This window comes from Lottia gigantea, assembly GCF_000327385.1.
Source record: "Lottia gigantea unplaced genomic scaffold LOTGIsca_134, whole genome shotgun sequence".
NCBI classification, from domain to species: Eukaryota; Metazoa; Mollusca; class Gastropoda; family Lottiidae; genus Lottia; species Lottia gigantea.
The window spans coordinates 10958-27383 of NW_008707502.1; the positions used below are offsets into that span (position 1 = coordinate 10958).

The 16426-nt window shown below is 32.2% G+C and overlaps 1 protein-coding gene across 1 annotated transcript; it reads left to right on the top strand.

Moving 5' to 3' along the window:
• Positions 1-4700: 4700 nt before the first annotated feature.
• LOTGIDRAFT_139219 (hypothetical protein) lies at positions 4701-16204 on the top strand (the record flags this gene model as incomplete). Its single annotated transcript, XM_009049330.1, has 10 exons — positions 4701-4968; positions 5422-5562; positions 5835-6048; positions 6204-6670; positions 8821-8971; positions 9295-9404; positions 9758-9871; positions 14745-14841; positions 15181-15872; positions 15969-16204. The coding sequence occupies 10 exons, from the start codon at positions 4701-4703 to the stop codon at positions 16202-16204; spliced, it is 2490 nt and encodes an 829-aa protein (XP_009047578.1).
• Between the last annotated feature and the right edge of the window lie 222 nt (positions 16205-16426).

The window sequence follows — 16426 nt, forward strand, 5'->3', positions numbered from 1 at the left end:
GGATATTTCCATGTTATCATGTTTCATTTGAACATTCATAATTTGGGTCTTTTAACAGCAACCTTATTTCACATTCATTCCGTTTGAATGCTGTATTTGTTACCTCTGGGGAATATGGAAAAATATGACATCAAGTTCCCAGATGGTAAATAGCTTGCAAAATTGTGCTCAGAAGACGTGTTTTCTACTGGAGAACTTGGGTAGCTAAAATTATATCGAGTTCACAACAACCAATCTGAATTATATCATAAATAATGAATTATATGATATAATTGTTGTGCTTCTGTACTAATATTTCAAATGTATCCCGAATAGAATGAAGTATTATTAGGAGACTTCTCAGAGGTAACGAATACAGCATTAAACCATTTTTGCCTCCCAAAAATTATGTTGTCAGAATAGTTTTTAGAACAGAACAGATGAATTTTGTGTAATGTCAAATGTAATGTTCTGTGATCTATTCTGATTCTGGACCACCTTGAAGAGCTAGTTTCTGAAAGGTTTTCACTACGGACACAAATAAAATTGTGTAATGTAAATGGGACTACAATGGGACTAAGTTCAACTTCCTCAAATAAGTTGTTTTATAGTATAACAATTTTTTTCACTGAAATTGTTAGAAACACTTACCACTTCTATCAAATATAATTCCAAATATCACAGTTATAAAGTTATCAATTAATATATATAGAAAATGTTCATTTAATCCCATTACCTCATATCGCAATATTTATTGTGGCATGATTGACAATACCAAGCCTTAGTTCTCAGACCACTTGGTTTACTATAAATGTATAAGGGTATATTTTATCTAGGCAGGGTCCAGACCATGATTAAAATGCTTTATAGCAGACTAATGTGAAAGGGGCTAAAAAAAAGGGTGATCAAGTTTATTTATTTTATAACTTCTTAAGAATGCATCATCATATTCAGTGTATGGTGCTGTTATTGTCTTGCCTGCCATGTGTGACTTATTGAAGAAACTCAAACCTTTCTCAAAAGAAAATATTTATAACTCATTATGGTTCAAGATTAAAAATTTCAAAATTATAATCAGTTGATCTATTTGATTTTTTTGTGTTTTTGTCTTTGTTTGTGGATTTAATGAAGTAAAAACTCATTGAGAAATGAAATTTGATAATAACCTTCTTATGACTTATAATCTAAAATACACAACTTAGTAATTAGAAGTTTTTTTTTTAAGAGGCTGTGATTGAGACATATGGATGAATGAGTCATTCTCTTTATTAGTTTATTCTAAAATGAATTCTGAACATTTTCCTTTAAACAGTTTTAAGAATTTAAAAAAAGAATTGTCTCTAAAAACAAAAAAATCCACTTTTCTTGTCATATTTGTTAAACAAACCATGACCAAGAACAAAGCAACAAGAAATAAATGCTTTTGTCAACAAAAGCCAACAAAGTTTTCTAACTTGACCAGTTGATAATAATTTTCATCTTTTCTTGTTTGCTAATGTAATAATCACATATTTTTTGCCTTTAATTATCCTTTTATTCATCAATGTTTCAAGCTGAATAAAGACATCATTATTGTTATGTGTTCACTTTCAGATTTTCTTTTTAAAATAGAGAGAATAGTCTTTGTTAGAAATTTATGAAGAAATGGTTTTTGCATTAAGGCCCTGTCCTGTATACAGATATAATGGAAAAACTAGTTACATTTTTTATTTACAAAACATCACATGGATTTGTAATTTACAGCTTCATTATTCCAGTACATGTTCATTAAAGTTCAGACCAATAGGATGTAAAATTACACTTGATTTCGTAAGATTAGTCATGAACATTGTCTCTTCCCTCCAGACATTTTGTTACTCTTTTCATTTTTCTTTGTCAAATTTTGTCACATTAAGATGTTGAGGAACGTTCCCCAGATGTGTCACTCGCTGATCTAATCATTCTAATTTTAGTAACATTGTTCTCGCAGACACAAGATGTTAGATTATGTCAAATAGCTTCCATTCTTTAATTAGTGTTTTTAGAATATTCCTGATTTTAATCAGACGCTGTTTCCAAAGATTTATTAGGCACTAGTCAACTTTTCTCCACAATTTTCTATCGTCACAAGTGTCATGTCAGTGTGGCACATCACCGATGTCACATCAAAGAAGATTTTCTAGTCAGTGGCAAGTCAATTTCCTTCTTTCACTCAAAATTCTATTTTTAATAGAACATCAGCGATATCACATTTCTTTACTTTTCCTGTTTAATTTCTTTCGCGTCAGACATAAAAAAAATTCCAATAATTGAAAATAAATTTGAAATATGTGCAATAATAGATAATATTTTTCACTTTTGGGCTTTATAGTTTCTGAAACATTTGAATTCTGAAAAGGAAAATTTTATGTCACATCTTTTAGCAGATATTGTTATTGTAATTAAACTATGATTGCTATTTATTAAATATTACAGTATGTATTAACATGTATTGGCCTGATAAATATTAGAAAAGTCAGATATTCAGATTTAAGACAGAGTTTTTGTCTTTTTCTTTAATCCCTGTAAACATCTTTTGGTATCAGAAAGAGTAACAGTGACAGTGTGTTGTTCGACATCACTGAATTGGTTTGTAACGAAATCTATAGTAAATCTAAAATAATATAATTTCTAATAAATATAATTTAAATAGTTATAATAAAATCTTATAAACACCTTGTTTCATGCACTAACTTATTCAAAATTTCAAAATTGTACAGTTTCATGCATTGCTCTGTTCATTCTGTGTTAGTCTTCATTAGCTTGATCAGAAGAGAAAAGTTGGACGTAACAACTCATTTATTTGAATTTTAAAATAGTTGTTCACAATTACCTTGACAGGAGAACTAAAGAAACTAACAAACAAGTTATTTTTTTCAACCTCAAATAAATCTCTAAAATGTCTTAAAATGTTGGAAATCAATAATGTATACGAAAAGATTCATTGATGAATAAGTATTAGTCATTAATCAGACATACTGGTTGACCCCAACTGACCTCTAAATATTACCACAAGCAACATAGAAATGTCTTATTCCTACTTTATCTTATTATGTTTCTCAAAAGATTCCTAGCTTGGAGTCAGTTCTATAGTTTGATTAATGCTGTACAAAGGTCAGTTAGTTATGCCCATTAGTATAATTTAGATTTGATTATTTCATAGTTATTTTCAGTAACTTGATTTCAGTATTTATCACAGGGAGAGATATATTTATAATTGTGACTTGTCAGAAAAGACTTGTGGTTAAAAAACAAAATCCAAAAGACATTCTCAAATTTTTAAATATTTTCAACAAATCAATGATAATTCACCACTCTTAGTGAAATATGTCATTAAAATGAAGTAAATATATCTTGTAAACTATTGAAATAAGTATGACTACAAAGCAGCTAATTGGAAAGGTATAAATGAAGAAACTCTCACGACTAGTTCTTTCTCATCCTTTTACATTTCAAGTTCATGTTCCAACAGTAAAAAATGTGTTAAAGTATGTACATGTATTGTCTATCTTTGATGGTTTTTGAAATGGACTATTGACTGGATATTGATGAATGTCTAGTTGTTCACAGAATGAAATCGATAAAAGATACAGTTAAGATTGATTGAGTTTAGTTGAGTTTGATTGAGTTAGACCCTGATGTACTTCATTTCTTCTTAATTTACATCACACTTCAAGACAAAATTTCAAGAGATCTTTATGCTTTGTCAATAACACATCTTAGAAATCTTATTTTTTGTCTCTGTTGTAATCTAACAGTCTTCTATGGTTGTCACATTCTAATGAAGTTATTTTTAACCAATGTATGACCCTTTTCTTTGATCCCAATTGTTGGATAGTGAAACTAAGTGGCTTTTCCAATGCTCTACTTAGGGTTTTGCAATCCAGCAATTAGTCATTGATATCTAATATTTAAGCAGATTAGTAGCACATGAGACCTTTGATTATCATTAGTTAATTTTGATCTTGCTGTATATGTGTAGTCTACTATGAATCAGAAGAGGATTAACTGATACTAGTACAGACTGATGTGTTTAATTAGGATAGTCTGAGATTTAATCATTAACTCTCAATAGCTAAAGAAACTATCATTACTCATAGTTGATGACTGTAGTTACCCTAGTATTGATTATAATGTTTCTTTATTTCACATCATGATCTGATCTCTACTAAACTCCTAATTAAACACACTGGAGACAAAATATTTTTAAAAGACTCATTGATTCAAGTATGAATGTTATTATGTTTGCATATGGTAATGAAATGATTAGGAACTGTGTTATGCAAATAGGATCAGAGTCTAAGCATTTCGGCTCTTAAAATGACTTGGTGAATACGTAGCAACCAAGGACTACTATATACTACTAGTAGTAATCCTTGGCAGCAACTGAAAACAATAAAAGTATTCAATAAAAAGACTAAAAGACAAGACTATTCTTAAAAGACAAGACTATTAAGAATTTGTAAAATTTAATCTTTTCTAACCTAGTTTAAACATCCTCTTGATTTCTGATTTCTCCAACTAGTTTGAAAATGTTATTTAATCTAAGCCATAATTGTTGCTTTCGTTGCAATTTGTGTTTGGGTGAACTCTAGACCCATTGGAAAAGCTTAAGAAGCCACAGAAAACACAGAAAATGGAAGATCCAGGTTTGCATCATAATGAGATTGGAAACATTTCTTAGCAAGTTATAGAGGTTTAACATGTTGCACTTGCAAAGAGTTATCAGCATCTTGTTGGTTATAACATCTGAAAACTGTTTTGTAGGTTTGAGAGGAAGTAGAAGTGAGGATAACATCACCCAATGTACTAGTCAACCATGTTATTTTAATGGTACCTGTATTAATCTAGACAATGATTATAAATGTAATTGTGTAGATGGGTTTATGGGTAAGAATTGTGAAGCTGTGATTCGAAGATGTCGGTTTGATAATCCATGTGGAGATAACTCAGTCTGTGTAGAGAGACCAAGTGGTAAGACAATTCACTTTGATATGGACACAATTTGCTTTGTTTTTTTGATATCACTATTGCAAAAGGTGCTAATGATATCTAAGAGCCTTTGTGATGGTGAATGCATAAAACGTTTGCATGATTTTCAAGAATCACAGATGTCTGACTAAAGATTGGAATGTGGCAAAATGGAGGTTTTGCTTTTAGTGTTTCCAATACATATGATTAAAAACCTTTAAATGCCTTTAAACCAGACATCAACTTTCACCCATACTGCTTATTTATCCAATTTATTTTTCTAATCTGCAAATATTATGCAAGTCATCCTTTGACATCACTAAAACGTTAATGAACTCTTCCATACATGCGCTTTCCTATTAATTTGACACTGTGTTATGGTTGTTCAGAAAGTTCATTTGCAAAATCAGGGTGGTGTTGCCAGTTGAAATAAATTCAGTGTTGATATTACAGGGGGTTATGAATGTTACTGTAAACCAGGATATCGTGGTGAGAAGTGTCAGTTTGATATTAATGAATGTGAATCTTCACCATGTTTGAATTCTGCAGTATGTCTTAATGGTATTAATCAGTATACATGTAATTGTGTATCAGGTAGGCTCTTTATATATGTTTTTTGGCAGGATGTCATCAATCATCAATTATTAAAATTTAAAATTGCTTACCCTTGACACCTGATCAATTAAAAGCGTATAAAAGAGAGTTTCCATTCTGATTCAAGCTACTGTGGCTACTCTGAATTCTGACTGGAAATCAGAATGGTGCACTTAAAAGTAATTATCTGAGATACATACAAAATGTGAAAGAAATCTTTTGGATCTCTAAGATTGAAGATCACTACTTTATGATTTAAATATATATTATAGGGTTTACAGGAAAGCAGTGTGAAGTAGATATCAATGAATGTGGTAGTTCACCATGTCAGAATAATGCTACCTGTCTAGAACCAGTACCAAATATCTATAGTTGTACCTGTCTACTAGGATACACTGGTATTAACTGTGAAACAAATATCAATGATTGTCAATCCAATAGTTGCTCACCATACCATACATGTGTTGATGGAATTAATACTTTCAGGTAAATTAAAGTTATTCTAATCCAAAATCGGATGTTCTATTTTGAAAAGAATTTAAAACTTTCTCAAAATGAATTCTTCCCTTGTACAGTGTTCAAATAGCAGTATATAAAGTCCAAACAAATACTTTGGTTAATTATTATTCCAATATTTTCAGCTGTGAGTGTCCAACTGGTAAAACAGGTAACCAATGTGAAAAATTCATAGATGATTGTCATAGTAACCCATGTCAAAATGGTGGAAAATGTATTGATGGCATAGAATCTTATACTTGTCAGTGCTCCTACCCTTATACTGGAACTCAATGTGAAAAAGATATTGATGCCTGTATACCTAACCCTTGTCTACATGGTGGATCGTGTTTCTATGACAACAAAACAACAGACGGGTACAGATGTAACTGTACAGATGGATTTATTGGAGATCGTTGTGAAGGGGATATCTATGATTGTCGTTCAGATCCATGTTTAAATGGAGCAGAATGCATTGAGAATACAGATGGTAGTAAAGGATTCACATGTAAATGTACTCAAGGCTATGCTGGAAAGTTTTGTGAAGCTAAGGCTGATAGTTGTAACTCAAATCCCTGTGAGAATTCAGGGACCTGTACTCCTGTACCTGATGGTAAATATTACAAATTATTTCATTGAAGAATTATAATTAGATGGATGATCTGTTTCTTTTCAGAACATGTGAAACTTTAGCATATAGAATTAGCTTACATGCCTTTTTAAAGGAAAAAGCAAATTTTGCTCTCTTATAATGTAAAAAGGCCTCAAATGTGCCAAACAACAGATGAATACAATACCAGGATTTGTACAATGTGCATCAAACAGTGTTTCTAAATCTAAAGCTATCAAATCAGAGCAGATTACAAGATCTAAAGGTTCTCATTATTCAAGTCTTTTTCTGCCTTCACAATAAATAAATTCTGTAGCCTGATTAATCCACACTCTAAAAATGTTGTTACGAAACAGAATTTAATTTGTCCAGAAGTAAAAAAGAATAAATGTTTTATAGCTCACCTAACTAAAATATTTTCATTTGTATCTGGGATGTCACCTTTAACCACCTTACCAAACATCTTGATGCAGTGTATCATTTGAACACATTGGGAAAAATACAACTATGCCAACTGTTTGTATTTTATGTTAAGAATATTATCCTACCTTATAGTCAAGTAAACCTTTTGTTTTTGGTTGATTAGTATTAATTTGGTGTTAACAGTCATTTTGAGGTTGTTTGATGAGATTTCACTCATATTTCGATGGCTAATCCTACTCAACAATGTTCAAATCTGTTACATTGAGGCAAGTTACCTTGACCAGTTGTGAACACTGGACAGTTGGTGATATATTTTAATTACTTTATATGGTAATTAGACATCTGTAATCAAATGTTGATATGTATTTGCCATTTCTTACTTTCACATTAGTTGTCCTTTTACTTTGGTCAGATAATACATTTATGAATGAGTTTTATTTAACTATAATCTTGGATCTTTCAAGGTAGACATCTACTGATTTTGAAGACTTTCAGTAGGCAGTATTCTCTGGATTCTTTTCCCATGGGTGTAAAACTCAATTTCATTTGAATTCCTATATTGATGGTTCATGACTTTTCTTGCAGGGTTTAGATGTACATGTCCACCAGAATATACTGGACGTACTTGTTCTGATGATGTTAATGAATGTTTAAGATCACCATGTACCATCAATGGACAATGTTTAAATTTGAATGGTGGATACCAGTGTATCTGTTCTCCCTATTGGACTGGTAGTGACTGTAGTGTTGATGTAGCAGAGTGCACCAGTAATCCATGTTTAAATAATGGTACTTGTGTTGAAGTTATTGGTGGTCAACCAACTTGTCAATGTTCTTTAGGTATAGTATAATACATGTATATAGTAAACCTGTATAGGACCCTAGCTTAATACGTGATATGTTTTTCATGATATTAAAGCCTGGGGTGTTTTTTAGAGATATTTATTGTTTTTTGTACATGCAGATTATTTAAAAAAAAAAACATCATTTTGTTTCCAAAACCATGAAATATTAGGATATATACCCATATCATGATATATTGATCCTTAATATTGTGATATCCACTTGAAACAATATCCCCATTACTTTGTGTGAACGAACCAAGGCAAATAAACCCATGGCAACATGTATTAGGGATAATGGACCAGATGCATGTGATCAGAGGTGTTTCAGATGTGTTTTGCAGTAATGTCCATTCAGTGATCAGCCACCTCTAAGAGTTTTTCAAGAAAGAAGTTAACTATTGAAATAGATATCAGTAATAGCCTGTTTATGAAATTTTGTGTAATAATTATAGGATATTCTGGTGATTTATGTGAAACTAAAGTATCAGTATGTACACTGAAACCATGTTTAAATGGTGGTACATGTACTGATACTGACAACTCCTATAGGTGTTCTTGTCCAGTACTGTATACAGGTAAGTTATCAAGGGGTAAGGCTGCCTGTATGAGCATGTGAAACATTGAGTTAATAAATGTCAGAAATAGTATATCAATATGTTTTGTGCTTCTTTACCTATGTCTATTGACATATATGTAATATTTGTAACTGATTGACAACTGACATATAAATATATCTTGAAATGTATTGATGCAAATAAAAACCTTTGTTCATTTACTTCTTCTATTTGTTTGAAGGTAAAAACTGTGAAACATTAAGTGATCCTTGTTCTACCAATCCCTGTATAAACTCTGGAACTTGTTTTAAAACCAATGCTACATCACTAGGATATAAATGTCTCTGTACAGATGGTTTTAAAGGTGGTCAATGTGAAGATGATGTTGATGAATGTGTCTTTTCACCATGTCAGAATAAAGCTACCTGTATTAATAGTATTGGTAGTTACTTGTGTCAATGTGTATTAGGATATGCTGGTAAGTTCTTTAGCCTTTTTCATCTGCAAACACAGATCATTGCTGTAGAATCAATGTGCCATTCTTTGAAAATTGTAACTTTCATTTCAATAGTATTTTGTTGCAAGAACACATAGTTAAGGTACACACTACTGTATATTTGCATATGAAATAAATTTTCTTGCCCATGAAAGGAATTGTAAAATTTTGCAAGATGGTCTACCATTCAATAATAAAGAGCCCTTAATAGTTTCTGCTCATAAAAATCACAGCATATTCATTTGTTACAACTTCAGTTCATTAATAGTAAAATAAGTGGTTGAAAGTTAAATTATAAATTGTAGGAAGACAGTGTGAGTCTGAGATTAATGAATGTTTATTTCAACCTTGTCGTAATGGTGGAAGATGTATTAATCTAGTTAATGATTTTAAATGTGAATGTTTACCAGGTTATTCAGGTAAGATTATGGAAACCAAATATCAGTAGAAACATTGTTCTGTATTACTGATTGCATATATAGGAAGGAAGCAACTTTATTTTGGACTTAGTTATTGTCTGCTGAACATTCAGGTGGCATTTGTCATTAATCTTGTAGTCAAAATTTGATCATTAAAATACAACAATTTAAAAAAAAACTTTATTCATGAAATTGTTGAGATAAATAAAAGGTTTTGATATGGATCTGATATAGATTTTCAAGAACTGATCTTATTACTGCTGTCACTCTAAAGGGGATTTAACACATTAGTTCTTACCAAGAGTGCTTAAATATCCAGAATGTTTGTGTGTTATATACATGTAAAATTATAGGTATAGCCTGTAGTAAAGATACTAATGAATGTGCCAGTAATCCGTGTAAACAAGGTAGTACATGTATTGATGGTGTCAACAGTTATACTTGTCAATGTCAACCAGGATTTACAGGTTTGTATCAACTTATCTTCTTGTGGTACCTAGTCAACTCTTTTACATTACAAATAAATTACTAATTGATGAATTAAGTTGAAGAATTTGCAGGAAAGAGCAAGCAAACAGCATCTAATTTGTTTGGATAATCTGAGGTTAAGATGATGTCCTCACGTCATGCTGCACTACAAAACATTTTCATTTTCATTCAAAATTTCTAATTGTATCTAGGACAAGATTGTTCAACTGATATTAAAGAATGTGATTCCACGCCATGTCTAAATAATGGTACTTGTTCAGAACCAACATCAAATGAATATAAGTGTCAATGTCCTAGTGGTGTGTCTGGTACTAACTGTCAGATGGTAGCCATTGCTAATTTCAATGGGTTTTCCTTTGTAAAGTTATCTTCTATCAAACAAACTACCAGAAAGAAAAGAAGTGTAGACAGACTGGACATAAGTTTCTCTTTTACAACTAGTGTTACCAATGGTGTTATTATGTATATTACAGGAGTAAGTTCTTTTGCATCATCTGGTTTTTATTAGTAATGGAGTTTCTTCTTAATTAATTTTTGAACATATTAGCTTTCAAGCTCTCATGTTTACTTGAGCTACTTTGAGCTCCAATATAATTGGGCTGGTGTCAGAGCAGGGTATTCTTACCTACCGAGAAAACCATTAATGTCTACCAGTTTGATTGTAAATAAAGCTTCCACCTTTAATGAGCCATACTCTATCAAAGCATAATTTATTTATCTTTTAAAGACATCCAATGAAGGAAAACCACAACATCTTGGAGTGGAGTTATATAAAGATAGTTTAAGAATCACCCATAGTCTGGGTATTGAAACAATCTCAGGAAGCATCAAGTTACCAGATCCAGTGAATGGACTCTATACTCATGCTGTACTGATTGAATTAACTTCTAATGAGTTAACTCTTACCATGGATCAGCTCAACTGTAACAAGGGACCATCATGTCTTCTGAAGTTTCCCAGAACATACTCTAATATTACCATTAATCTACAAGAAGATTTCTATTTTGGAGGAATAACATCTGTTACACCTTACATCAGAAGTAAATTGAAAACTCTGAATGGTTTTGTTGGTTGTCTTGGAGTGAGTTCCTTTTCAGTATTTCATGTCTTTATTTTGCATTATTACATTATTGTTGCAATCATTATTTTTTGTATGTTTTGTTTTTGGAAAAAGTGCATTTAGCTAATGATGAATCAAATTATTTCTTTCAAAAGAATTTTGTGTTACATTTTTATTATGAACTACAATGTAGCTGCCATATTTTTTTCTATAGAGCCTTCAAGTGAATTCACAGACGATAAACCTTCTACCATCTGATAACAACCAGCAACCATCCAACCAACAACCCTCTCCTGGTTGTTCTGATCATCAACAGTGTTCAACAACCATGTGTCAAAATGGTGGAACCTGTGTTGATATGTGGACAAGGAAATACTGTAAATGTCTACCAGGATTTTCTGGAGAGAACTGTCAAATACAAAATATGGCTCATTTTACACCATCTTCTATGTTATATTTTGCTGGTGGATCTAAACTACAGGAGATTTCTTTGTGGATAACAACTCTGAATAGTTCTGGTATTATTTTGTATACTGTAAGTATTTGAGGATGGTCTGGCAGCTCTGCTTTTGATGGTTTGATTTAAAATATAAGACTGATGTCTTTTATATGATATCAATTTTCAGTAATTGTCCAAGAGTTTAGAAATAACATTTTTGTGTTTAAAATTTATAGCAATGGTGTACTTTGGCTTATGGAAATTTATTCTGTATTTATCATAGTATGTAGTGGTTTGGTCAAGCAAAGCACCAAAAAAGTAATATGATTGCAGGCTCTTGAAAGGGCTAAACCCTGGTGTTCCACTTATGCTACTGTTTTTGAAACTTCAGCATAGTCTGTGATATGTTTCAGATGACATCTGATATTATGGCATTAATGGTAGATGAAGGACAGATAAGACTACAGTTAGTCTCTGATAATACAGACTATGTTAGTCGTGTTAGTCGAAATATAGATAATGGTAACTGGTACTATATAAGTTTAACTCTAACTGGTGGAGGTTACAGATTGCAAGGTATGTTTATCCTTTAGAACCTCTATGTAGTCTTATCTTCATAAACAATGTGGTTGATTGGTAGATGATTAGTTAACCTCTGCTTCCACCAATAGCTGATGTCGTAGAATATGACAGACTGTGACCATTTCATTTATATACTGTGTAGGCTAGCATGCTGGGGACCTTGATTGTTTCTGCTAATTGTGAGGTATATTAGCAGTTAAGTGACCAATATTAATCATTTTGCTGTTAAATATAGATCAGACAGTGGTCTGCTCTTGTGTTGAGGTTTACAAATGTTTTTAAGGTCATTTTGATTGTTTTCAGTATCAACAGAATCTAGTGGTGTTTATGGTACAGCAACAGGTACTGTAGGTAATCTGTTATTAGTAACCATGCCAATATTCTATGGTAAGCTACATGATCATCCTGCTGTTGATAAATGGAGACTTCGTCCACAAAAATTACCAACATTTTCAGGGTGAGTAATTTACAAATGAAAATAATGAACACTTTTTGACTTCTACAGCTTAAAAGTTCAAAGAATGATAATGACTATATTCTGCTGTTTCAGATACATAAACTGCTAGAAGTATTTTAATAAGCTCACCTTGTTTGACAAATTTAAAATCAAAATTATTTTTGTGCTGCGTTCAACATATTTTCATTTACTTGGTTTGTGGGTATGTTATAAAAGTCAATCCATGATGAAATTTATGCAGTTGCAATGTTTTGAGTTGCATTTTCGAAATTGGTTCTGCCTTACATCACTGGGAAAAGCTTCTTTCCTTTAACAAACAGCATGATAAAATGTGTATATATATATCTGGATGTGGAATTTTTACTTCAATGAATGATATTGTAGTTTTAATGGGTGTATAAGAGATGTTACAGTCAACTATAACCCTGTTGATCTGAGTACTAATCAGAAGACAGTGTTTGGTAATGATCCTATCAAACCGGTACCTGGCTGTCCAAGAGAAGAACAGTGTAACATCTCACCTTGTTTAAATGATGGTGTCTGTGTCTCAAAGTGGGAAGGACCAACATGTCAATGTCCTATCAGTCATCATGGTACTAATTGTTCTGAAGGTGGGTGACTAATGTTTCTAATCAATAACTTATAATTGCTTTCTGGAAATTTATGTTATCTTTCATTCAAAATATTTTAATTCATTTTCTTAAAGAATATTTGATTCACTTTAAAACTTAGTTTGTTACTTAAAGTAAAATCTGAACTGACGACTTGTTTTGATGTATTAGATGATGTAGGAATAGCATACTATAAAATTGTGTTCCATTATTACATTGTGATCTTTACCCCTTGTCTTTTATAGATTACATTATTGTTTGTGTTGCAGTTATGAACATAATTTTCTTTTAAATATTGTGAGATCTACAATCACGAGTTTACTAACCTGCAACAAAATTACATTGGAAACATTATTTGAAAGCTTGAGAATATTTTTTTTTGATTGATCTTTCAGCTGCCTCTTCTACATTTAATGGTAAAACAAGTTATGCTAAAACAAATCTCAATAGATTGGAATTCCCATTTGGTGAAGAACTAGCATTACAAATACGTACCAGACAAAAGAGGTGTAGTATTTTATTGATACAGTTTTATACTGTTGATGGTAGCCGATCTGGACAAATAGAACTAGCTTTATTTACTGGTTTATTACAAGTTTATTCTTCTTTTAGTTCAGGTAAGTACAGAACTTTTTGATGAAGATTCTCTAAAAGAACCCTTTCAGATAAGATAACTTTTGGTAGGTTTATCTTGACAATCAATGAACATTGACAATTTTTAAATGGTGTTGGTTTAGTTAGTTGTAAGGTTTTTGATTTCAGGGAACTGTGGCTGAAACTTTTAATACATACTTCTTATTGCTGTCGTCAGTGTATATAACCTATCCTACGATTCTCAATTCTTTAACAGAAATTATATGTGTAATTTTTTCATCATGGACAAACATGCAAACGATAAAGAGTTATTATTATCACAAATAAATATTATCCATCATTAGGTACAGCAACTTTCCAGAAAGATTTATCAGATGGTGTATGGCATTATGTCTACTGGAAGAAAGAAGGTGATGACTTGGTTATCAATGTTGATGATGAGAGACAACGACTTCTAGCTAACTTCAAACCTTACAGTCAAAATTTGAATACAACTGTAACAGTTCATATTGGTGCCAAGCCCTTTTCTCCTGGTAAATATTACAATTCTTCAAACTTGATTCTCAAAATATCTTAAAGCATGCTTTCTAAATGACCCAACATCATTCTAGACCATAAGCTTAAAACTTGTGTTTTATTTCAGGGAATACTGACAACCTGATTGGCTATTTCAAAGGTTGTTTACGAGATTTATCATCTAATAAAGTTAATCTCCATTATCTGTCATCTCATTCACCACAGTCAGGAGTAACAACTGTTGATACAGACATTACAACTGGTTGTCAAGGTGATGACGTCTGCAGTGTTAATCCATGTGGTCCAAATAAACAATGTATTAATACATGGAACAGTTTTACATGTCCATGTTCTAAAGGATGGACTGGTACTGACTGTCAATCTAGTGTTGATGATTGTGTTGGTGTTGTGTGTCAAAATGGTGGTTCATGCCTTGATGGTCACAATAGCTTTTTATGTTCTTGTGCTGATGGTTTTACTGGACAGTATTGTGAATCAAATTTTACTGCCTGTGATTCTAATCCTTGTGATCCAAAGAACACTGAGCGTTGTTTGGTTTCTGGTTCAAATTTTACTTGTCAGTGTAAGGCAGGGTATGACGGCCAAACATGCTCAAACAATATTAATGAATGTTTGACCAAACCTTGTCAAAATGGAGGAAATTGTACAGATTTGATCAATGCTTACAAGTGTGAATGTAATAATGAATATTTTGGAGACAACTGTGAATATCGTTATATCTGCTCATCGAATCCATGCTTTAATAAAGGGGTCTGTATGCCTACTTCTGACAATTTAAACTATACATGTCAGTGTTCAGATCAATATATTGGTAGGCAGTGTGAACTATTTAATTATTGTAAAGACAATCAGTGTATTAATAACTCTACATGTACATTGACCTCATCTGCTTTTATTTGTGACTGCTTACCAGGCTTCTATGGTGTTTATTGTCAATTTAAAGATTTCTGCTTCAATTCCCCTTGCAAAAATAGTGCTGAATGCCGAAATGATCAAAATGACTTCAGATGCCAGTGTCCTGTATATTTTACTGGCAAAACTTGTGAAACTCAAATAAGTCAATGTCAAATCAATCCATGTTTAAATGGTGGATTGTGTGTTTCAAATACAAGTTCATCAGAGATTAAATGTGTTTGTCAAACAGGATTTACAGGATCTCGATGTGAAACAGATATTGATGAATGTGCTTCAAATCCATGTCAAAATGGAGCACTGTGCTTAGAGAGCTCAAAGACCCCATTGGAGAAATTTTATGTTGGATATAGATGTAATTGTGTTGAGGGGTTTACTGGAACAAATTGCGAGGTAAATATCCAAGAATGTTCTAGTATACCATGTCAGAACAATGGTGTCTGTAATGATATGATTAATGGGTACAAGTGCCAGTGTGTCAACGGATTTGAGGGAGTGAATTGTGAGTTTGATATAAGACTCTGTTCTTCATCTCCTTGTCAAAATGGAGCTCAATGTGAAAATATTTCGAAGCTTAATTTCCAGTGCAACTGTCCTCAAGGTTACACGGGTCGTCTTTGTGAAACAAATATTGATGATTGCAAAAACAATCTGTGTAAACATGGTGCTAAATGTAAGGACGGTCTGAATTCTTATTCTTGTGAGTGTCTACCTGGATATACAGGACAAAATTGTCAAATTATAGCAGACGCATGTTTTAGTCAGCCATGTTTGAACAATGGAGTATGTAGATATGCAGGAGTTTGTTCTTGTCAAGATATTGTGTCTGCTTGTGGTTGGTATAATGAATCTTGCCAGGTTACCGCCTGCTTTAGACGTGTAGATTGTGTCATTAGGTCTACTTCTTATGAGTGTAACTGCAAAACTGGATATTCTGGAACACAGTGCCAGAATGATGTTAACGAGTGTATCCAATCACCATGTAAAAATAATGGTACATGTACTAATACTATAGGAAGTTATGAATGTAACTGTGATGGAACTGGATTTGATGGCACTAACTGTACAGAAGATGTCAATGAATGTGATAAAAATCCATGCTTTAATGGAGGTAAGTGAAATTTGAATTGTAGTATGCAAAAAATACATTCTTATTTTGCAGTGACAGTTATTTCCCTTGCACACCAAATCTGCTTTAATTGTTCATTACGTCATGCATAACTGTTCTTTCTTGCAGGTCAATGTCAGAATCAGTTGGGTTCATACCGTTGTGTTTGTCCTGCTGGATGGACAGGACAGACGTGTGGTGAAAATATCAACGAGTGTCAATCAAACCCATGT